The 21,186-nt window shown below is 38.6% G+C and overlaps 5 protein-coding genes across 6 annotated transcripts; 3 read left to right on the top strand and 2 right to left on the bottom strand.

Annotated features, from left to right (window-relative positions):
- The first annotated feature begins 622 nt into the window (after nucleotides 1-622).
- Nucleotides 623-4,141, top strand: LOC103452159 (uncharacterized). Of its 2 annotated transcripts, none has more exons than XM_008391659.4 (2): nucleotides 623-823; nucleotides 1,344-4,141. In XM_008391659.4, exon 2 carries the CDS (start codon nucleotides 1,423-1,425, stop codon nucleotides 3,679-3,681), a length of 2,259 nt encoding a protein of 752 aa, XP_008389881.1. In that variant the 5' UTR covers nucleotides 623-823; nucleotides 1,344-1,422; the 3' UTR covers nucleotides 3,682-4,141. The 2 variants fall into 2 exon arrangements, with proteins under 2 accessions (XP_008389881.1, XP_008389882.1); XM_008391660.4 differs by having other exon boundaries at nucleotides 647-823; nucleotides 1,360-4,141.
- Nucleotides 4,142-5,213: 1,072 nt separating this feature from the next.
- Nucleotides 5,214-6,576, top strand: LOC103452160 (uncharacterized). The gene is made up of 3 exons (XM_008391662.3): nucleotides 5,214-5,369; nucleotides 5,551-5,707; nucleotides 6,333-6,576. The coding sequence occupies exons 1-3, from the start codon at nucleotides 5,367-5,369 to the stop codon at nucleotides 6,377-6,379; spliced, it is 207 nt and encodes a 68-aa protein (XP_008389884.1). The 5' UTR covers nucleotides 5,214-5,366; the 3' UTR covers nucleotides 6,380-6,576.
- Nucleotides 6,577-7,036: 460 nt separating this feature from the next.
- On the bottom strand, nucleotides 7,037-10,853 carry LOC103452161 (F-box only protein 6). The gene is made up of 2 exons (XM_008391663.4): nucleotides 10,342-10,853; nucleotides 7,037-8,547 (listed from the first exon to the last, which is right to left on the bottom strand). The coding sequence occupies exons 1-2, from the start codon at nucleotides 10,521-10,523 to the stop codon at nucleotides 7,302-7,304; spliced, it is 1,428 nt and encodes a 475-aa protein (XP_008389885.3). The 5' UTR covers nucleotides 10,524-10,853; the 3' UTR covers nucleotides 7,037-7,301.
- A 4,412-nt stretch (nucleotides 10,854-15,265) lies between these two features.
- Nucleotides 15,266-17,131, bottom strand: LOC103452162 (probable serine/threonine-protein kinase PBL10). Its single transcript, XM_008391664.4, has 5 exons — nucleotides 16,843-17,131; nucleotides 16,626-16,770; nucleotides 16,231-16,358; nucleotides 16,019-16,142; nucleotides 15,266-15,792 (listed from the first exon to the last, which is right to left on the bottom strand). The coding sequence occupies exons 1-5, from the start codon at nucleotides 17,074-17,076 to the stop codon at nucleotides 15,416-15,418; spliced, it is 1,008 nt and encodes a 335-aa protein (XP_008389886.1). The 5' UTR covers nucleotides 17,077-17,131; the 3' UTR covers nucleotides 15,266-15,415.
- A 753-nt stretch (nucleotides 17,132-17,884) lies between these two features.
- LOC103452424 (4-coumarate--CoA ligase-like 1) lies at nucleotides 17,885-20,430 on the top strand. The gene is made up of 6 exons (XM_008391910.4): nucleotides 17,885-18,383; nucleotides 18,478-19,059; nucleotides 19,152-19,341; nucleotides 19,516-19,661; nucleotides 19,753-19,820; nucleotides 20,013-20,430. The coding sequence occupies exons 1-6, from the start codon at nucleotides 17,889-17,891 to the stop codon at nucleotides 20,254-20,256; spliced, it is 1,725 nt and encodes a 574-aa protein (XP_008390132.2). The 5' UTR covers nucleotides 17,885-17,888; the 3' UTR covers nucleotides 20,257-20,430.
- Nucleotides 20,431-21,186: the final 756 nt, after the last annotated feature.

Raw genomic sequence — 21,186 nt, 5'->3', positions numbered from 1 at the left:
CTCTTGTCGGTGTTGGACATGTTGGTAGTGGGTGGGTTTTTTTTCCTTTTATTTTTAATTTAAAAGGGTAAAAAAAAAAGTTTGGGTAAAAAAAAAAGGATGGGTTGTCATAACGATTGTCGTCCATAACATTTGAATACATACTCTGGTAAAAAAAATAAAGTGAAGACTAATTATCACTATACTAAATAATCATTAGCCTTTTATAAGATTTAACAAGATAACTGAAAGTTGGAATATTCTCAAGATATGCTCTTTCGTAAAACGAATATTCTAAGCATATGATGTTTACAAACTTTACAGTCTACACTAAATAAAGTTTTTTACCTCAGAAATACTTAAGTCTACTTTCGTATTTATCTTATCGAAAAATCTAGAGTCCTCGAATTTGCACATTAATCAACATTCCAACATTTATTAATATCTTATTAATAAATGAACTCAAATTTAAACCACTCAAACACTGTCACGTCATTTCACGATGTAACATGTTTAGACACCACCACAAACACACACCCCCATCCACCAATTAAAATTCCATAATTGGCAATTCAAGAGTTAGAATTTAACCATGGTTAAGGTGGGAAAACATGTTGGGTTAGGAAAGCCCATGCTCTGTTTTATATTTTTTGGTATTTGGGAGAATGCCATTGCAGGTTGTGAGAAGTTGTGTTTTTGAGAAAAGGGGCCAGCTTTTGGGGATTTTTGAGATTTGGGCTAGAAGGAGGGGCCGAAAAAAGAAAAAAAAAACTGGTGAAGGAGGTCCGTCCATGGTGTCTCTCTGCGATTCAAATTCCTCAGCCAGCGTAGCTCACATAATAAGGTGATTAAACTCATCTCTGAATCTAGGGTTTCCTAAAATTTAGTGAATTTCATGCCTGAATCATTGATTCTAGGGTTTGATTTCCGACTTATAATTATCAAATTCGAGGTCTTTCGTTAAAAATTCGACCTTTTGGAGCTGAATTGGAACTTATTGAGTTAGATCCATGGCTGAGATTTCTGGTTTCATTTCTCTGATTTGGGTTGTGCTTTTTACTTTCATTGATTTTGCATCTGTGTAGTTATGTGCTGCATGTTTGTTTGAGCTAATTACCAGTTCGCTGGTCAATTTTGGGCCTCAGAGCTAAAACTAGACGCATATTTTTTTCGAGATATGCGTATGAATTCATATTTTGTTTGTGTTGGGGTTGCGTGGTGAGGATGAGGTTCTTGAAAAAGCTCGAAAAAGCGTTGTTATTTTCGATATGTATCACGGATATGTATTTGTTGTGGGATTCTTGTGTTTGCATGCAACTTTCATGACAATTTCTAACTGGATTTTTATCTAATTTGACAATAAGGTTGCTGAATCGCTAGGGTAATTGGGAGCATTGTAAAACAATAAGCAAACATTAGAGAGCAAGAAGATAGAGTAGGAATATGGAGTGCAACAAAGATGAGGCGGCTAGAGCAAAAGAGATTGCGGAAAGAAAGTTCACCGCAAAGGATCTTATGGGAGCAAAGAAATTTGCCTTGAAGGCTCAAACTTTGTTTCCGGGGCTTGAGGGGATTCCCCAAATGTTGGCGACCCTCGATGTGCATATCGCTGCAGAGAACAAAATAAATGGGGAGGCTGATTGGTATGGTATACTTGGTGCGGATCCGAAAGCAGATGATGAGGCGGTGAAGAAACAGTATAGGAAACTAGCTCTTATGCTTCACCCTGATAAGAACAAGTCCGTAGGAGCTGATGGAGCGTTTAAGCTACTATCAGAAGCATGGAGTTTGTTGTCCGATAAATCTAAGAGAGTAGCCTATGACCAGAAGAGGAGAGTACACCAAAGGGTAGCGACTGCGAGTGGGAGTTCACAGGCTCCTCCAGGGGCCAATGGTTACTACAATTTCACAAAAGGTGCAACGTCAGGTGCACAGACTCAGAAGGTTAATACACAGACTCAGAAGAGTACCACACAGACTCAGAAGAGTACCTCACACAATCAGAAGGGTACCTCACGGGCTGGCCGCTCTTCAGCTCCTGCTTCATCTCAAAAACCAAGACCGAATACCTTTTGGACGGTGTGTCATAAATGCAAGATGCAGTATGAGTATCTCAGGATTTATCTTAATCATAATCTTCTTTGCCCGAATTGCCACGAACCATTTCTAGCAGCAGAAATAGCTCCACCACCTACAAATGGTGCCAAGTCAGCTCCACCAAAGCATGAAACAGCTGATAGAATGGGTGTGGGATCTGCAGGTTTCAGTGGTAATCAATCGTACAACCAAAACAACTTCCAATGGGGTCCATTCTCTAAAGCATCGGGTGCTTCTACGGCTGCCCAAGCAGCAAGCGTAGTTAGCCAGGCATATGAGAAAGCGAAGAGAGAGCGCGAGCAGGCTCAAGCAGCATTAAAAAGAGAGGAGTTGCGGAGGAAGCATCAAGCCTCCAAGAATGCTGCGAAGAGAAGAAGAGGAATGGAAGATGTCAGTGTCAGCAGCTACGGAAGGGATGTCACAAATCAAATGGGTGTGGGAGCTGGAGCTGGAGGAGCTGGAACAACTTATTTTTCTGGATCAAATGGAAACGCAAGGCCCAGTATCACAAGGGATATCTCCCAGATTGAAATTCAAAGTTTACTAAGGGACAAGGCTAGAAAAGAAATTCTGAAGAAACTAAATGAATCCACCGTATCCAAGACTGCAGCCAAAGAGATGGGGAATGGGAATGAGAGAGAAAAATCTTTGGGAAACATTGATGTGCATAACAATCAAAAGCAGTCTGGTGAGCCAGTAGACACAAAGAATGGTTCTTCTGACATGAAAGGTTCTGGCATTTCTGGTGTCCGTTCAGATGTAGAAACATTGACAATAAATGTTCCTGATTCTGATTTTCATGACTTTGACAAGGATCGATCAGAGAAGTGTTTTGAAGATAATCAGGTCTGGGCTGCATATGATAATGATGATGGGATGCCAAGGTTTTATGCATTAGTTCAAAAGGTGATTTCTGTGGATCCTTTCACAGTGCGTATCAGCTGGCTAAATTCGAAAACAAATAGTGAACTGGGACCTCTTAACTGGGTATCTTCTGGCTTTTCAAAGACGTGTGGGGAGTTCCGCATAGGGAAATATGAAGTGAGTAATTCACTTAATTCTTTCTCTCACAGAGTTCGGTCAACAAAAGGTCCACGGGGGACTATCTGGATATATCCCAGGAAGGGGGATGTTTGGGCGCTATACCGGAATTGGTCCCCGGACTGGAATGAACTGACAGCTGACAATGTCATTCACAAGTATGACATGGTTGAAGTTGTTGAAGACTTTAGTGAGGACCAAGGTGTGCTTGTGACGCCCTTGGTGAAAGTGGCTGGCTTCAAGACGGTATTTCACCGGCACTTGGATCCCAGAGAGACCAGGAGGATCCCTAGAGAAGAGCTGTTTCGGTTCTCTCATCAAATCCCTTCAAGCTTGATCACGGGTCAGGAAGCTGCAAATGCTCCAAAGGGTTGTCGGGAGCTGGATCCAGCAGCTACTCCATTGGAGCTTCTTAAAGTTATAAACGACCTTAAAGAGGAAGATACGATGGAGGTTGACAAAAAGGGTCAGCAAGTCGATGTAGCAGATGATGGAGAGAATGATACTGGCATAGAGATAGCAGCCAATTCTATTCCCGTCACGGAAGAAGCAAAAGGGAGTTGATATATGCAGATAGAATTTGCTGTGACATATTTTGGGGCTATGCAGCATGAGTTGGAAATATTTTGGGGCTATGCAGCATAAGTTGGAAAACTGAATTTTTGTGGAATGTTTGTAATGATACTCCTTACGGCTTACCTCACATCATGTGCCCAGGGAGTTGAAGCAGCTGAAACGCTGAAGGCCCTTTCACTGCAACTCAATCCGAGATTTTGCTCGCGGCATTAGCAGGTGAAAGCGTGAAAGCCCGGAAATTGACATACCCTCTTCCAACAGCCATTTTTTTTTTCCTGTGAATGATATATCTCTAATTATTGGTTGTCCATGAGCTGATGATGCTCCATTCCCTTGATGTAGTTGCTATGACCTGCCCAATTGCATCTTCTTGCTGTATGTTTTGTGTAAAACTGTAGTGTTGCTGTTGCTCTTCTGATTACTTATCAAATGGTCGTGCATTCTGATACCCCATTTCATTTCAGTTCACGAGAGACATGGTTTTCTGATTTATTTTCTTTGTTTCTGTAAACTCTACGAAACTGGCTGAGATGAAATTTCTGCACATGAAAATTCGTGATTTTAATCTTAAGTAAGTACACTTTTTCATTTAGTACTACGTTTTAGTAGTATTTTTTTTATTTGTAAGTAAGGTTCTGAGTTCAATTTCCGTTAAAAGAGAATTTAACCATATTATTGTAATTATTATGAGACTTAATTCAATGCCCTACCCTCTTAGTGCAGCCAACATCGTTGTTAAAAAAAAAAAAAAAAAAAAGTCTCAAGTACACTAACCAGGCTTTTGGGCGGTCATCTTAATTTTTTATTACCTTGAGAATTTAGGGGCTCGATGTTTTTAGTTCTGGAAAGTCCGATGCTTCTAGTTCTGGAAGATACTTTCTTTTTCAATGATTTTTTTATTGTTTATTTTGCTAAAAATAGACATGTCGTTTTCATTAAAACCGTCACGTGGATGGTGTTTGCATATACCGCGTACGTAATGGATCCATTTTCGATTTCTGGGTACGGGATCCGCCAACAGGATCCTCTTCGGAGATAAATTTTTAGTTATGACAGGAATACGGATGGTACATCATGTGTTTTTATGTAAGTAATGAATTTTGTTTTTAAAGTTATACTTTTTAATATATATATCCTACCATTTATATAGTAATAAGTGATGTATCATTTCGTTTGACAGTCACATTGAAAAATTTTTCCGAATCCTTTTGGTGAGGATCCTAAGGATCCATGAATCGTATTCATTCATCGTATATCGTGCTATTAGTTTTTGTCCAGTACTGTTTACGTTTAATTTTAAATAAAAATATTTAAAATGATTTCTGACAGCAACGATGTACTATGAACGGACACGAGTTATGAATATCCGGATTCGAGGATCTGGCGAATATCCGGATTCCGGGATGTACGCACCTACCCCCAATCACCACCCGACGCGTGTCCCGAATTACGTGGTTCGGCCAATCGCAGCGAGGGCGGTGACTCCATAACGCCGGGGTCGGGGACCCTATCATCCGCTTGTTAAATATAAAACCGCCTGAAAACGCTACTGTTTTCGTGGAAGAGAAAATAAGGGCGAGAGTCAGAACTCGCCTCAGAGAAAGAATTCGACCAGGAAGGGGAGGAGTAATCACCTGCGACGCACTTCAGCTACCGGATCTACACCCGCAACCATGGTAACATTCTCGCTGATCCCCTCTGTAATGTTAGATGAAATCATTTGGGTTTTCCAAAGTTTTGTTCTTTGATGCGGATCTGTAAAATTGAATTGAATTGTTTTTGTAGCTGCATGTGAAATTGGGATTATGATGATGATGTGCGTGTGTGTATTTAAATTTGAATTGGGGATTTTTGCAGACGACTTCAAGGCGTTTGGCTGACAGGAAGGTGGAGAGGTTCGAGAAGAACATAACGAAGAGAGGGGCGGTGCCTGAGACGACCGCCAAGAAGGGCAAGGATTATCCAGTGGGTCCTATTCTCCTTGGCTTCTTCGTCTTTGTTGTCATCGGATCATGTATGTGCAATCTCACTCAATTTAGCAGATCACAGACCTGATATGATTATGTCATAAGCTAGAGTTTGCCTAACTGATATCATTTGAATAATCCGTATAATTGGTAATTATATCTGGGTTTTAGCTCCCATTTGTGATTCTTGATTTGGTTGGTCTGCATTGTATTGTGTCTGCATGCAATGGAATTTGTGAAACTTTGAAGGGGATTAAGAAATTGATAGAAAGATTGAAGCTTTAAGCACCCATTTTGCAATATGCTCATTTGGATTGAAGCCGAAAAGGGTTTCGAATTTGTTTCGATGTCTTGATTTGAATAAGATGAAAACCGAAACGTAAAGCACTTAATTGGCAATGCTCATTTGGGTTGAAGCCGAAAAGGGTTTTCGAATTTGTTTCGTTTCCTTGATTTGAATAAGATCAAAACCGAAACGTACAGCACTTATTTGGCAATGGTCATGTGGGTTGAAACCCAAAGGGATGTTTGAACTTGTGACGTTGCCTTGATCAAAAAGATAAGGGGGGGTTTTGCTAGTTTCAGTTCATTTTTTTCTGTTGCAAATGTGATGTGCATGAATGATTTTTTGGTGTCGTTGCGATTCTGACCTTTTGATTTTGTGTGGAGCAGCTCTCTTTCAGATAATCAGGACTGCTACAAGCGGAGGCATGGCCTAATCGAATCGACGCTGCTGCTGCTGATGCTTTCTAATTTATGAGAGATGGCATGAACCTGTCATGCCGTTTACCATTTGTTAGCGATTAGGAAACTGATGATATACAGATGTGATGTAGTAAGAACTAAAACAGTGGTGTTTCTATCTTGTGAAGAGTAAGAAGTTTGAATAAAGGATCCCTTCCTCTGCTTCGCTTAATTCTACCTTTTCTTGTTTATCCCTATGCATTGTTTCATTGTCAATGGCTAGATTAACTTGTATCTCTCGTCGGCATCACCGAGATATAATCGTGTCTCGGACAATCGTTTCTCTTGTGGTTGAGTTTGCATGACATGAAATTTTGTGCAAAACTTCAGGGTTGTGAAAACCACTATTTTCCTTGCCTTTGGCAATCCACCACTATCAAGGTTAAGATGTACAGATTTCGGAATTATTTGTAGTAAAAACGATTCATTCTTGTAGACGAGATTGTGTTTGTTTGATGACCATTAGACGAGGTTGTATTTGTGAAATTTGGGCCCGTTTGATAACCATCAGATGAGATTGTATTGTATTCGCCCAGTTGTACATTGTCCGAGACAAATCAAGCCTACCAATTTGAAGAATTCGAGTGCGCTTCTGATTTTCCAAATTCCAGTTCCACCACCTGCAAACAATATAATGGTAGACAGACGGTTTATTTCAGTACAACCAGTTACAAACACAGATGAGATTACATTCATTAAGGTGACTGAAACATAGGCATTCTAATCTGTCTTCCGGAAACAAAGCAATGTGTCAAGTTTGAACACAAAAGAGTAAACTCCGGCCGTCATACAACTTACAACACATGGAATTGTCCACTTGATTAAAACAAATAAAGAAAATTGTCCAGAAACAAGTTGGCCGGGAAAGCTTGCAACTGACCGTGACGAAACCGATGGCTAAGGAACAGCAGTCGGGGTTGGATAAAATGCGGTGCCACATGCAATCCATTGCCGCTTCCTCCCGTGTGGCACCACGCAAACAGGGACCTTCAGCCATTCCCTGCTCGACACATTATATGTAACCAATCTGTTCATTTGTCTCGACCTCAAGGACAGCATGAGCAAGCCTTTGTTACCCAGGCAAGTCATCCTCACGTGCTTCCCGTAAAACTCCAAGCACCATATATTTGGCATTCTGTCAACCTCCTTCCAAAGAAGTGTCATTTTCTGAAGCTCCCAAATGCACACGCATGTGGCAGCATTCTTTGATAACAATCCCACGAGCATGATCCGGCCTCCACATTCAGCAAGTGTATGGTCAGTCAGATGCAGCGGGGTGGGAATTATGAACTGCTTCCAAATCCCAGTGGCCATATCATATGACACAATCCCTTCAGGGTCTGAACGCATGAAGTAGAGTGTGCCATCAATTGAAACAGCCTGCGACCGGAAATTCAGAGATAGTGGCAGCTTAACACCTGATGGCATGATTCCTGGACGGGTCCAAGAATTCGTCACTGAATCATAAACTTCGTACTCACCGTCACAAACCACCCATAGGATCTTGTAGCCGCCACTGGTTGAACTCCTATTCAAAGTCATCCCCACAGCAATGCGAGACCAGACCTTAACTGACCTGGCTGGCAACTCTTTAAAAGATTGATTCAGGGGGTTGCAAACATAGAAGTTCCTATTACCGATATCAAGAAAACATACCAGTCCCCCTGCTGAAGCCACCGGTAAAACAATTAACTTTGTTGGCAAAGAAGAAAGAGTGGGATGGTGCCACTTCTTCAAGGAAGGGTCATACATGGCTCCAGAATTCACATTTTCATGAGTGATGGTGTAAAACCATGGAGTAGTTTGTGGGACCTCCGCACAATGTTGAGAGAAACTTTCAGTATCCAGCAAGGAATTCCATTTCCTGCAAACAGTACGAAATCGGAAATATGTAGCAATGGGAAGCCTCGCAATGACAGCTTCATAAAGGTCTTCCGGGAAATCTTTCCAAATATTCTGTTCCATAGGCTCAGTGGTATTGGTAGTTTCAGAGGATTTACCCCGGGTTCGCTCCTTACGAGATCTCTTGGTAGGAGGAGGCTTGCATGGTTCCATCATCTTATAACTTCCAGATTTTCCAGCTGCCATCATAAAACTGTAGTAATCATCTGCAGAACCTTCATCAACGTTAATTGGGCACCACCTGTGTAAATAGAAGTAATGATTAAGTTAATTATATGCTCCTTAATTGAGGAACTTTACCGCAGTTGGAAATTAAAAAGGGAAGAAAAATGAAATGTACACATGTAAAGGTCAACAAAGTACATTAACACAAAGACATGAGAAACAATAACGAGTTCTGAACTATTGAGGACAAAGATGTAAAACAAAACCCAATCTGGAGTTCTTATAAAAAATTGAAGTAGGCAAATCTATGAGGCTGCTTCTACGAGGCCTTATCTACGATTTTATTAGGTTTTTCTTATTCTAAGAACTGATTCAAGCCAACTCCGTGCGGTACAGGCTACAAGCTTTACTGAAACTCTATTAGATCCCTTAGAAAAGAACTTCACTTAGCCTTAAATATTAGTTTTAGGTAATTTGCAATAACTTATCAAAAGAAGCAAGCTAATACTAGAGCATGGAATTGACCAGAAATGAAAGATATTGAATATTAAGGACTTAAAGAGAAAGGAAGGGTCACTGATGTAGTAGTACGAAAAACCTATGACATTCAAATTTTGAAGGTTCCACCCCAAAAAAACACTGAAATCAAACACCAAGCATAAGTTCAACTTCAACAGACATGGGGTGAACAAACTCGGAGAACAAGTGAGCAAATTAAGATAGTGCAATAAACTAACTTTTATACACTTCGAGATTGTATTTTTCATGAAAATTAAGCAATATATCGCTAAATAATGCAACTTTCAGAAACAAGTTGTTGAAGGCTGGAATCCAAGTTAGCCAGTTTACCAGTCAAGAAGTGAAGACAACCAAGCAGAACATGTAATGCTAACCAACAACCTACGCCGAACAGAAAGAGATGTAGAAGATGTAGGAAGTTTGTTAAACACTAAATATGAAGAGGTCTACGATTCAATGGAATATACGTAAGCATACAGTACAAGGAACCAAGAGGTGAAGTTCAGGTGTCATATTTAACCAGAAACTAATTGTTTTTATTCAGTACCCTAATGTAATGAACGTCACCTACAAATTTACCCAGCTTGGTCCAAGGAGACGGTTTAGTTGGCGATCTATGTTTCTGAAAACCCCTCTTCCAACTTTTCCTTCATCTAATCAGATTCTTAAAGTTCAAGGACCTAACTGTTCGTTTGCTCCTTCCCCTTTTCTGGTTTGCTATGGTAGACGTAATCAAATGGTTTTAAGACAGAAATGGGCAACCATGAATAGGTTCAGAGTTGGCCATGAGCCTCCCCAAGAACACCGTGAACCCGGAAACCCAACCCCGGCTGGACAGTCATGAAGACAAACCAGAGAGGGGAGAAGAAAACAAAAATATCAAATATTTGCACCATTGCTACTGTCTATCACTAAATAGTTTGGTAGAGCCCATCAATTTTGTGACAAAGAAATAAGCTAAACATAAAAGGAAAAGAGATGAAGCTCATAGAGTAAAAGGCAGAAATTAAATAACAAATTCCTCAAATAATTAAGACCCAACTCCACAATGGCAAAACCATTTCTGCAAAGCAATCAAACCCAATTTCTCAATCGTAAATGGCAACACAGCAAACAAAGCAAAACAACCAAATTCAGCAAGAGAATCAAGGAAAGCCATGTAATTTACACTTCAGAGGAAGAAAAAGAAACCAAATAAAGCAAACAAGGAAGCAACTCGAACAAAAATCAGAATACCACCAATAAACCATGAAAAGAAAGAAAGAGAAGAAATTGAAGAGATGGGTCGGAAAGAAATGGAATTTGAGAAGGCGGGAGAGATCCAGAAGAGCGAGAGAGAGAAGAGAGAAACCTGAGGAGGTGGTGGTGGTGGTGGTGGTCTTGTTGTGGTTGCTGAGAGTGGCGATGGCGGAGAAGAGGAGGAAGCTGAAGCTGAAGCTGGAGATGGTGTTGGTAATGAGGAGGAGGCGGGTGAGAGCCGACGAGCTCCTGAAGCTGACCGATGAGCTGCCTCAGCATGGCCAGCCCTTCCATGCCCCTCACAGGCTCTCTCTCTCTCTTCTCTCTCTCCCCTCTCGCGATTGACGACCCAAACTCCCAAACAAAACACACAAAAACCAGACCTTTTATTCTTCTTCTTATTTTAATTTATTTTTACTGAGAATTAATTAAATAAAGAACAGGAGAGCACCAGAAAAACCAGAGCTGCCCCTTTCTCTTCTTTCTCCATCCCCCAACCCAACTTCCACTCTCTCTCTCCTCCTTTTCTCTCCTCTCTGACTCTCTCTTCCCCAATGTTTTATTTTTTGACCTTAAAAATAATTACTATTTCACTTGTTATAATATCAGCATACGATTTATTTAATATGTCATGGACTTTTGATAGAGTATTGTAAAACTATATACACATTATATTATATAACACAACTGAATTGGTATGTAGGCAGTCAAACTAGAAAAACTTCTTTGCTACAACTGTTCGTGGATTTTTTGTCGGATGCTCAAAATAAAAGTTTATTGTTTACAAATTCTCTGGTAATCATTTCGTTTTCTTTTTAACTTTTAACCGAAATTAAAATTATATTTGGCATTGTTCTAACTTTTGAGGATGATCTTCATAATTTTTTATATGATCTCATCTTCAGAATTAGTATCAATTACCAAAACCTTCTATAACTATTTTTAACTTTTATTTAGAAACAGAAATAGTGACCAAACAAGTTTATTTTATTATTAATTTTTTTTGTTACATATTGTTTAAACCTTGAAAAATAAAGTTTTTTTTTTGTTGTTGATGGGTATAAGAGTAAATTCATAAGTTTAACATAGGGTTTTGCAATCAAGTGTGAACGCAAAGGATTTTAACCTGATGATGGTCAAGGAAACCACGGAAGAGAGCGACTTTTGAAGTAGCAAATAATAATAGCTTGGCTTTTGGAGAATCAACGGCTGTGGTTAGATATGGGAAGGCTCTTTCTTTGTTGCCCTTGTTCCACGCACACTTTTCCCATTTTATGATGAATTTTGTTAGAATTACGGGAGTGCCTACCCCTACTTATGCCTTTTCAGTCTTTTCCTCTACTCATTTTTCATAATGATCACAATACCCCTCAAGTGCTTATCATTATTCATCTTTCTTTTTTGAGAGTTTTAACTAAACACTTTTGTTACTGTTTACTTTTAACGAAAAATCAAATTTTTACTTTTAATTGACACTATTCACTATACCTTTAAAAATGACTTTTCGTTAAAATAGAAGTTTTTTTGAACTTTTCGTTAATTTTCCTTTCTTTTTTTCCCTTTTCATTTTTGTAGTAAAAAAATGAGATTACAAACTAAAGCCCTAGGGCACGACACACCAAAATGTTAAAATAAAGCTTTTTAATCAAAATGGTTTTTAAGTTTGGCAGGACTCCCATTTTGATTACAGAGATTTAAAGCTGATAGAAGTGGTATTTGAGATTGTTTACCGTCAATTATTTTGGTCTTTTCATGAAAAATTTCTGTTAAATTGATAATAGTTTTTTCAAATCAACCCCTCCACTTAAACTGGTGGTTTTATCAATTTGATGGAGATTTTTCATAGGATGACCAAAATGATTGATAGTGGACAATCTTAGAGATCATTTTTATCGATTTTAAATCTTAAGGAACAAAGTGTAGAGTTATGACAATCTTATGGACCATTTTAAATAAACAAAATCCACATTTGAGAAACTAAAATATTATGACTTAAATCAAACACAAGTTCGTCAAAAAGTTGGCTTTTTGAAAAATACATTTGAAAGTTACTTCATTTTTCTTTTTATGTAAAATTACTCAAATTTTTAGATATTTTTTATACGTGCGACATTACAAGACAGGATGAAATACTAAAATTCAGCCTCTGCGCACAAGATGCTTGTAATTGCTTGATCTGCAAATCTTTGCAAACTAATCAATTTTACTTTCAAGGCACTAAATATGTTATATGTTGTACATCAATTTATTTATACGATAAAATTAATTTGAGAGTTCATTCATATGAAAAGACGATAATGATTTTGAAAGCAAAAGTATATAAAAATGGAAAATGCAAATAAGCAAAGTTGAAAATGCTCTTCCTTCATGCGTAATCAAAAGCCATAAATGACACTAATAATGTCTACCCCTAAAAACATGGAGAAAAGAGAAGTTGAAAGAAAAATCGCATACATTCCCCCTCACAACATTTGTTGAAATAAGTGATGGCAGCAAACCTTGTCTTAAGCAATCAAAGTCATACAAGTTCCCCACTGAAGAAAGATCACATATGCAAATGTCATTATATAAGTGGATGGATATCTGAAGAAAAAAAATCTCTATACTTATATGATATGTAATGTATCACATAATGTTCTAGACACATTAAAAAATCTCTCTCCGTTGAAGATTAATTCTACCATTTGAATCACGGGATACCTCGGACTTCGAAAAAGAAAAGAAAAAGAAGCAATCATACAATTCATTTCCTAAGCAAATGGCCAATCTACGCATTCGATCACACATCATGAAGTGACTAATAAGTGAGTGGGATGTTTTCCTTTTCCTTTTTCCATTTTATCAAATCACATCTTAAAAGTAAGTTAATAAAGTTTAAATTGGATTAACCTAAATTAAGCTAAGAAAGATTGATTTAATTGTTATTTACCACATGTGTTGGTGTTACTTGAAAAATGAGCATATGGGATAGTTTGGTGACTATTGTAGTTATTTGAAAGTTTCTTTCTCCTAAGACTTGTGGGGCTTTCCTTTACCTAATAAATTTGTTACACCCCCAACCCCAGAGTCATGCGCACTGATGCAATAAGTACCAATTGCTTAAACCCAAAACATAGCAACCTAAGCTAAATTGTTGCTTCAATGCAGCACTTGAGCCTTGCCTAATTAACTTGTCTTCCTATAACACTCATCCTCTCTCTAGAAGCTTCATAAATGGAGAACCATTTTGCGAGATGTGAAACAAGCGGGCAGTCAACATGATTCTATTGTGGGAAGTGCGAGAAAACTAAGCGAGTCGTCTGATTGCCTCACATTCTGCACAAACACATAATCATCTCAATCCTTTCAATGTCTCACATTCAACAAAACGAGATCTACTAAAATAGTTTTCTCTCTCATCTCTTTGTGTTCATTAGAGACAATTTCTAATGTAATTATATCATATCTAGATCATAATTCGATTCAGTTTGAAACAGTCCAACTACACAACTGAACAAATTGAGGGAGAAAAAAGTGGGAAAATGGTAAGGAAGGTAATTAGGTGGGGAAGAGGTGGAGAATTTGGTAAGGGGGGAAGTAATGATTAAGGGGGGTGTATTCAATTGAGAATGTGAGAGATTTTAATGGATTTATAAATCCATGGATTTTTATGGAGTTTAATTGATTTGTAGAGATTCCATATAAAATTTTGATTCAATTCCCTCGAAATCTCATGGGATGAGGTGAGATTTGTGGATACTTAAAATACACTACGAAATCTCTCAAATTCCCTCTAATTCCTCAACTTTCTCAAATTCTTTAAAATCAATTTCTAATTGAATACACCTAGAATGTTATAAACTTCTTTAAAATCTTAATTGAATACACCTGGATTTCTAAGGATTTTAATAAACTATTTTAAAATTCTAATTGAATACACCTAGAATTTCAGAGAATCACTTAAAATCCTGATTGAATACCCCTAGATTCATTAAAAGAATTAAAATCCCTTAAAATCCCAATTGAATACACCCCCCTAAATGTCGAGGCTAAAGTTAAGGTGAGAGGGAAGGTTTTGAAAATTAATGATTAGGTTTGGCAAAACCAAGGGGAGTGAGTGAGTGAGATGCGGATGCGGTTTTGTAATCATTTCACATGCTCTCCTTCTTCTTCTTCCCTCCTTGGGAAGGAAGAAAGAAAGAAGACATTGGGTCATTTTGGTCATTTGGATGGTTACTGGTGGGTATAAATGGTATAATTGCCCATCATCGCATTCATCATCGATTCCCTTCTTTTACGTGTGCATTCGATTCCCTTTCCCCGTGTGAGATTGCTTTTTTGAATCTTCACTCAACCCTTTCTATTTTCCTCCATTGATTCCGCGCCATTTCATCTCAACCCATATAAATGCAAACTTTTGGTTGGGAGTAGTCCATCCAACTTTAGCACTATGACCGTCTTGCCATCATGTGACACCAAGCGTAACATGTGAAATGTCTCGAATATTTTGTATGTGTGACAATAAGAATTGACATCTGAAAGATAAAACTGATCAATGATGTAGTTTTAAGATATATGGAGAGTTTTCCTTGTTTGTTGGGTTAGTTCATGTGCGATACTTTTTGTATTGGATTCATGTTGATCGTGCTGGATTTCTTATTTCAGCAAAAAGGGTTTGTAATTGTATTACATACAGCTTCCCAATATTTTTTAGCAATATAAGATATGTTAGGAAACCACATCATTGTAATGTCCATTAGTAGATGCGCATGAGAGTCAGTCTATGTAGTTGCGAAACCACATCATTGTAATGTCCATTAGTAGATGCACATGAGAGTCAGTCTATGTAGTTGCACCCACCGTTCACAGTTGTTACCTATGAAACCGTCCAATGTTTCTTTGATGTTCTTCATGAGCATGACGCAACAAAGGCAAGATGCTTAACAAAATGTCTCAACAAGGCTTAAGACATGACAGATAGTCAATGACAACAAGTCAAAGTGGTGTGCGAGCTTCGTCTTGCTCACGATAGGAAAAATTCTTAAACGCACCACTAATAATATCATAGCGTTACTCATACTATAATACTCTTTTGAACTCAACTACATACTATATCCAAATTGAATGAGGAAAAACTAGAAGGTGAAGGAGGTTACAACCTAATTGCTACATACTGTCATCTGCATCCTGCATTGGTTGCCTAATGCCTACATGCCATGAAATGTCTTCTCCCTTTTGTTAGGTCTAGCATCACCAAACCGTTGCAAAAGCATTAAACCTTCAAGACTTTCAACAACGTTCTTCATTGTCGGACGGTTTGTCGGGAAAAATTCAACACAACGCATCCCCAGCTCTGTAATTGCCGTACCATCTTCAACAACATAACTCCAGTCTTCCTGTAAGCCTCTGTGGACAAGTGAGCAATTGGGCTTATATTCCTTCTTGGCCCAGTACTGGACTAAATTGTCCAGGCCCAACTGGGGTTCTTCCACACTCTCTAGCTCAAACCCTCTCTTGGCTATTAGGCCCAAGAGAATCACGCCAAATGAGTACACATCACAGCTTGTATGCCAATACCTACCCCCTGAAAAATGAAACGCGTTTTGTTTTTCATCAGTTTTGAACGTTTCTTCTCTCGATTGAACGTCATTTTTTTTATTAAATAACAGACTGTCGATATGATGCGAGATAAATCATCACTAACATTTAGTAGATGATATTTTTCAATGAAAAAAAATTCAACGTGTTATTGATACATGTAGGCACAAAATTCTAAGAATCAGACATATTTTTGAAGTTTTGGAAAGAACCTTTTGCAGCGAAAAATGGGTCAACAAAGCCGATGGACGTTGGTATCTGCTTTTTTGGTGTAGTCATGTCACCAATGATTCCTCCACTGATGAGTCCAAAATCAAATAATTTTGGCTTGCAATCCTATAAAACACCAAAAGTTGTGAAGATATTAATTTCAATGCAGATTTGAAACAGATAAAAAGAGAGGTTGAAGGCCTGAGGTCCAAACCCGATCCAGAATTATATGAGATGCATTCATATTTAGCACCAAATATGGCTTCTCCTTGTTGTGTAGAAATTCAAGCAGGCCTGCTAATTGCACAAGCACATTCACCCTCTGAACCCAGTTGAGATAATCTGTGTATAAATTTAAGCAATTAGAGCGGAAAGCGCTTATGAGCAGAAGTGTTTCCTATATAAGCAATTTCAAACACTGGAAGTTTCATTAAAGTTCCAAATGTTTCTTTGAAAAACAGTGAGAAAACACCATAAGACACTTTTATAACACATAAATCCTTTCTAACTTTTTATGTTTAACGTTACCATAAACGCTTTTGATTATTTGATATAAGCTATTTGGTAATCCACAAGAATTTGAAGGTTCAAAACATAAACTGAACTTACCTTTGACAGTCAAATTTTGCAGTGTGTCCCATGGATTGAGGTCATAAACAACACCTTTCACTTCCTTTTCACAGCAGTAACCAATCAATTTCACCAAGTTTGGATAATCATTTAAAGTGGGATGTGTCAAAAATTCGACTTCTTCCTGCAGCAAAAGCCAAATCATCAGTTGGGTAAACCCTCCAAAACCCAAAAGGCTTAAACTTTTACAACTTACCTTAACCACCAGAAACTCATCATGCATGAGTTTACTGCAGCCAGCTGATTTTTCATCCCATACTTTTACTGTAACATCTCGAACTTGATCTGTTCCAGTAAATCCTTGCCTAATCCATCCTCGATATAATTTACCGAACTGGGTAAATCCAATCAAGTTGTTCTGGTGAAAGTCATTGGTGCATGCTCTCAAGTCCCCAGATGTAAACACTGTAATGTTTGCTGCAGAATCCATCAGCCATAGAAAGCAAATTCAGATGATAACTGAGAAGAAAAATAGCTATACTAAGCCGGTTATATATATATATATATATATATATATTATAGCTAGCTCAGCCTCCTTATTTTATTAGACGTTGACAATTGTATATTACTCTTCCTAATGATATACAGCAAGATTTTAGGTTACTTTTTTATGTTTTGTTTGAATCTTGAACGGTATTGCTTTCGTTTTGAAAAGTTCAACGGTTGACTTATACTGATTCCACGATCCAATGCATAAACAATAAACATCGAATTACGACGAAAATGTACCTGATTCCATCGCTACAGAGCTGGAGAGACGGTATGCTATGTTATGTTGCTCTATGTCACAGAAAATCTAATGGAAGGCTACAACAATAAAAAAACAACGACCGTGTCCTGATTAAGTTAATGTAAAATCCGAACGTCATTAAATGTTTGCCTAATTATGCTCAAACCAAATCCGAAGTCATTATTGATGTAATGTACAGTTACCCTAACAGCATTCCGATCAAATCCGATTTTCGCGAAGATAAAATTTAATCTGCTGTGTTCTGTAAGAAAACTCACGAAATATGGAATATGCATAACAAGCAAAGGGGGTGATAATTTTTTTTTCCACATGCCAACAGCATTGCCCTTGAAGTTGAACGGCTTGCAAATAGCTTGTGACAGAAACATGATTTAACAAGTTCTTACCAACCAAAAGACCATGGAAAATCTCACCCTCACTTGTTTTCTAACAACATCTCCTTATTTAACTCACTAATCCCATCTTAATTTTCCTTTAAATCCACTAATCCAATGGTAAATCTCATACCTTCACTCGTTTCAACCTCCCTTTGGCTTCCATTAGCTCCCTTTCACATATTCATCATGGGAACTTTTGTGCAGAACTCAGCCCAAGAGGATGAACATATTTTCGGAAGCCGGTCCCCATCTGTCCGAGTACCTGATAACATCACATTGCCAGAATTTGTGCTCCAAAATGCAGAATTATACGCTGGAAATGTCGCGTTCGTGGAGGCTGTGACTGGAAAGAAAATTACGTACGGCGAGGTGGTTAGAGACACAAGGAGGTTTGCTAAAGCCTTAAGGTCTCTTGGCCTTAGAAAGGGGCAAGTGGTGGTGGTTGTTCTCCCAAATGTGGCAGAGTATGCCATTGTTGCCTTGGGAATAATGGCTGCTGGTGGTGTGTTTTCGGGTGCAAATCCATCGGGGCACGCATCCGAAATTAAGAAGCAAGTTGAGGTTGCTGATGCCAAGATAATTGTAACAAATGGTGCAACCTATGAAAAGGTAACGTACGTTAATTCTTTTACTTTGAATAATGCAGGCATTTATGATCACATAAAAATCTAACCCTTTGAAGTTGAGAATTTGAGATGATCAGGTAAAATCTTTTGGGGTGCCGGTAATTTTGCTTGGAGAAGAGGTTATTGAAGGTGCCATGAACTGGGAACACCTACTTGAAGCAGCAGACCGTGCGGGAAACAGAATTAATGAGGAGGAGCTGAAGCAGACTGATCTATGTGCCCTTCCCTTCTCATCAGGCACAACAGGATTGTCTAAGGGTGTAATGCTGACTCACCGAAACCTAGTAGCGAACCTCAGCTCCACGCTCTTTGGAGTAACGCCGGAAATGATTGGTAAAGTCACCGTGCTAGGCCTAATTCCGTTCTTCCACATCTACGGGATCACTGGAATATGTTGTGCCACGCTCCGAAACAAGGGAAAAGTTGTGGTGATGGGAAGATACGAACTTCGGACATTTCTTAACGCATTGATCTCACATGAGGTTACCTATGCGCCCATTGTGCCGCCAATCATTTTGAACTTGGTTAAGAATCCAATTGTTGATGAATTTGATCTCAGCAAGCTCAAACTCCAGGCAATTATGACTGCAGCAGCTCCTCTTGCACCCGAAGTCCTCAACGCTTTCGAAAACAAGTTCCCCGGCGTCCAAGTCCAAGAGGTGACACATTGTGACAAAACCCTACGTCTGTAGCTAAAAATTGTAATAAAATATTATGTATTTGTGCTGATTAATGATTTTTAAACTTGCAGGCATATGGATTGACTGAGCATAGCTGCATCACACTCACTCATGCAGGACCAGGTCTTGTAGCAAAGAAAAACTCAGTAGGGTTTATTCTTCCAAATTTGCTAGTCAAATTCATTGACCCGGACACCGGTCGTTCCCTACCGAGAAATACACCCGGTGAACTTTGCGTGTTGAGTCAATGTGTAATGCAAGGTAAAGCATAGAGCTTTCGGATTGATTTGCATCAAACTGAATATGGCTTTTTAATCGGGAATAGCATCCGTATGGTTCCAAACTCATTATTTCAGTTCAAAGACTATTCGCGATAAAAAAGCCAACTGAATAATGTCAATAGATTTCATGTCACAACTGTAACTTGATTTTCAGGTTACTTTAACAACGAAGAGGAGACTGCCCGGACTATCGACAAAGATGGATGGCTTCACACCGGAGATATTGGCTGCATAGATGATGATGACAACGTCTTTATCGTTGACCGGATCAAGGAATTAATCAAGTACAAAGGTTTCCAAGTAAGACGGACGACTTATAATTAATAGATTAACTAGACTAATCGACATTGCAATGCGTTTGCTTGACTAATTATGTGTGCGACGTTTGAAGGTGGCTCCTGCTGAACTTGAGGCCATTCTTCTGAGTCATCCCTCGGTTGAAGATGTAGCAGTAGTCCCGTAAGTTTATTTCCATAAACCGAAACAAAGACTTCTGTTGTTCTTGTTCATATTCATTGTTAGAAATTTCCTATGCACGACGCCCATCCTTTGTTAAACGGTGGACTTTGCATCCACAATGTGTCAATAACACATCGACATGCTTTGTTATTGACAATGCTGTCTACTTATGTTATTGGCACTTTTTTGCAGGCTGCCGGACGAGGAGGCAGGGGAGATTCCGGCAGCAAGTGTTGTGATCGCAGCTGGTACAAAAGAGAGCGAGGAAGAGATAATCAACTACGTGGCCTCAAACGTTGCACAATACAAGAAAGTGAGAGTGGTGCACTTTGTGGACACAATTCCAAAATCGCCCTCGGGGAAGATCATGAGGAGGCTTATCAAAGAGAGCATGATGGAAAAGATCAAGGCATCCAAGCTCCACTGCCTTAACTAATATCATGGTTTAAACTACCATAACCGGGCCAAAGCCAATACATACGGATATCGACGGGCTAGGTGTCTATCACAACCAACTAGGTCGATTGTTGTTGAGCTGTGATTACCAACTAAGCTCTATTAAGATTACATATCTGGTTTAAAACGATTAATTAAAATGTCATTTATCTTCTATCTATATTATAATACGTTAAATAATTCACAAGACGTACCAACATATTTTGTTTGGTGAGTAGGAGGCTAGGAGGGTTTGGTTAGGTTTATCGGATTTTAACAAGAAGAGTTTGAGAGACCGAGCCGTACTGTTGGTGAATTGACTAGACAGGAGTGATGAGTGGGACCAGGCCATGGAACAAGTCGACTAGTCGAGGGAGGGGGTGGTGAGGTTCCACTTGGTATGGACCTGCACACGTACCTTGATGCAGGATCACACATATTTCCATACACCAAAAATAAGTACCTACGTGAAAATCAACACATCTTGGCAACTTTCTTACCCAGAGTCATTTCTTTTAAATTTATAAATCTGATATATAAGTAGAAATAATTTAGTAAAAGCTTATAATTATATTGTAAATTGTATGTACTGTTTTAAACATCCTCGTCTAGGTGCTACACGGTTGGTTACTGTCCGGCTTAATCCATAGGTGTTTAAAAATAAGAAATGACACTTAACTTATCTAAGCGTCCGCCTAGCTTGTTTATACCATCTTAGGTCGCGACTCTCACTTATACTGAAAATTGATAACTTTTATTTTGCATTTTATTTTTCATTAAAATATAAGAGACTTGTTGAGTACTCGAATAAACACTCATTATATGCTTGTTCCTCATGTTCTCAATATGTTTTAATACTTTATAATTTATAGGTTATCTTATTTTGCAATTTATATATCTCAATACAATTATGTATATTTTTAAGTATAAA

The sequence above is a fragment of the Malus domestica genome, chromosome 13 (genome assembly GCF_042453785.1).
Source record: "Malus domestica chromosome 13, GDT2T_hap1".
Classification (NCBI taxonomy): domain Eukaryota; kingdom Viridiplantae; phylum Streptophyta; class Magnoliopsida; order Rosales; family Rosaceae; genus Malus; species Malus domestica.
This window is presented reverse-complemented; position numbering and strand designations above follow the sequence as displayed.

Excerpts from the sequence above, each read along its gene's own strand:
- LOC103452159 (XM_008391659.4), top strand. The coding sequence starts at position 1,423 with ATGGAGTGCAACAAAGATGAGGCGGCTAGAGCAAAAGAGATTGCGGAA.
- LOC103452160 (XM_008391662.3), top strand. Across the intron at positions 5,708-6,332 it reads CTTTGTTGTCATCGGATCAT|CTCTCTTTCAGATAATCAGG; the intron begins GTATGTGCAATC and ends TGTGTGGAGCAG.
- LOC103452161 (XM_008391663.4), bottom strand. The coding sequence starts at position 10,523 with ATGGAAGGGCTGGCCATGCTGAGGCAGCTCATCGGTCAGCTTCAGGAG. Across the intron at positions 8,548-10,341 it reads CACCACCACCACCTCCTCAG|GTGGTGCCCAATTAACGTTG; the intron begins GTTTCTCTCTTC and ends CTATTTACACAG.
- LOC103452162 (XM_008391664.4), bottom strand. The coding sequence starts at position 17,076 with ATGGATTCTGCAGCAAACATTACAGTGTTTACATCTGGGGACTTGAGA. Across the intron at positions 16,771-16,842 it reads ATGAGTTTCTGGTGGTTAAG|GAAGAAGTCGAATTTTTGAC; the intron begins GTAAGTTGTAAA and ends CTTTTGCTGCAG. Across the intron at positions 16,143-16,230 it reads CTCATATAATTCTGGATCGG|GATTGCAAGCCAAAATTATT; the intron begins GTTTGGACCTCA and ends GGTGTTTTATAG.
- LOC103452424 (XM_008391910.4), top strand. The coding sequence starts at position 17,889 with ATGGTAAATCTCATACCTTCACTCGTTTCAACCTCCCTTTGGCTTCCA. Across the intron at positions 19,342-19,515 it reads GAGTCAATGTGTAATGCAAG|GTTACTTTAACAACGAAGAG; the intron begins GTAAAGCATAGA and ends CTTGATTTTCAG. Across the intron at positions 19,821-20,012 it reads GAAGATGTAGCAGTAGTCCC|GCTGCCGGACGAGGAGGCAG; the intron begins GTAAGTTTATTT and ends ACTTTTTTGCAG.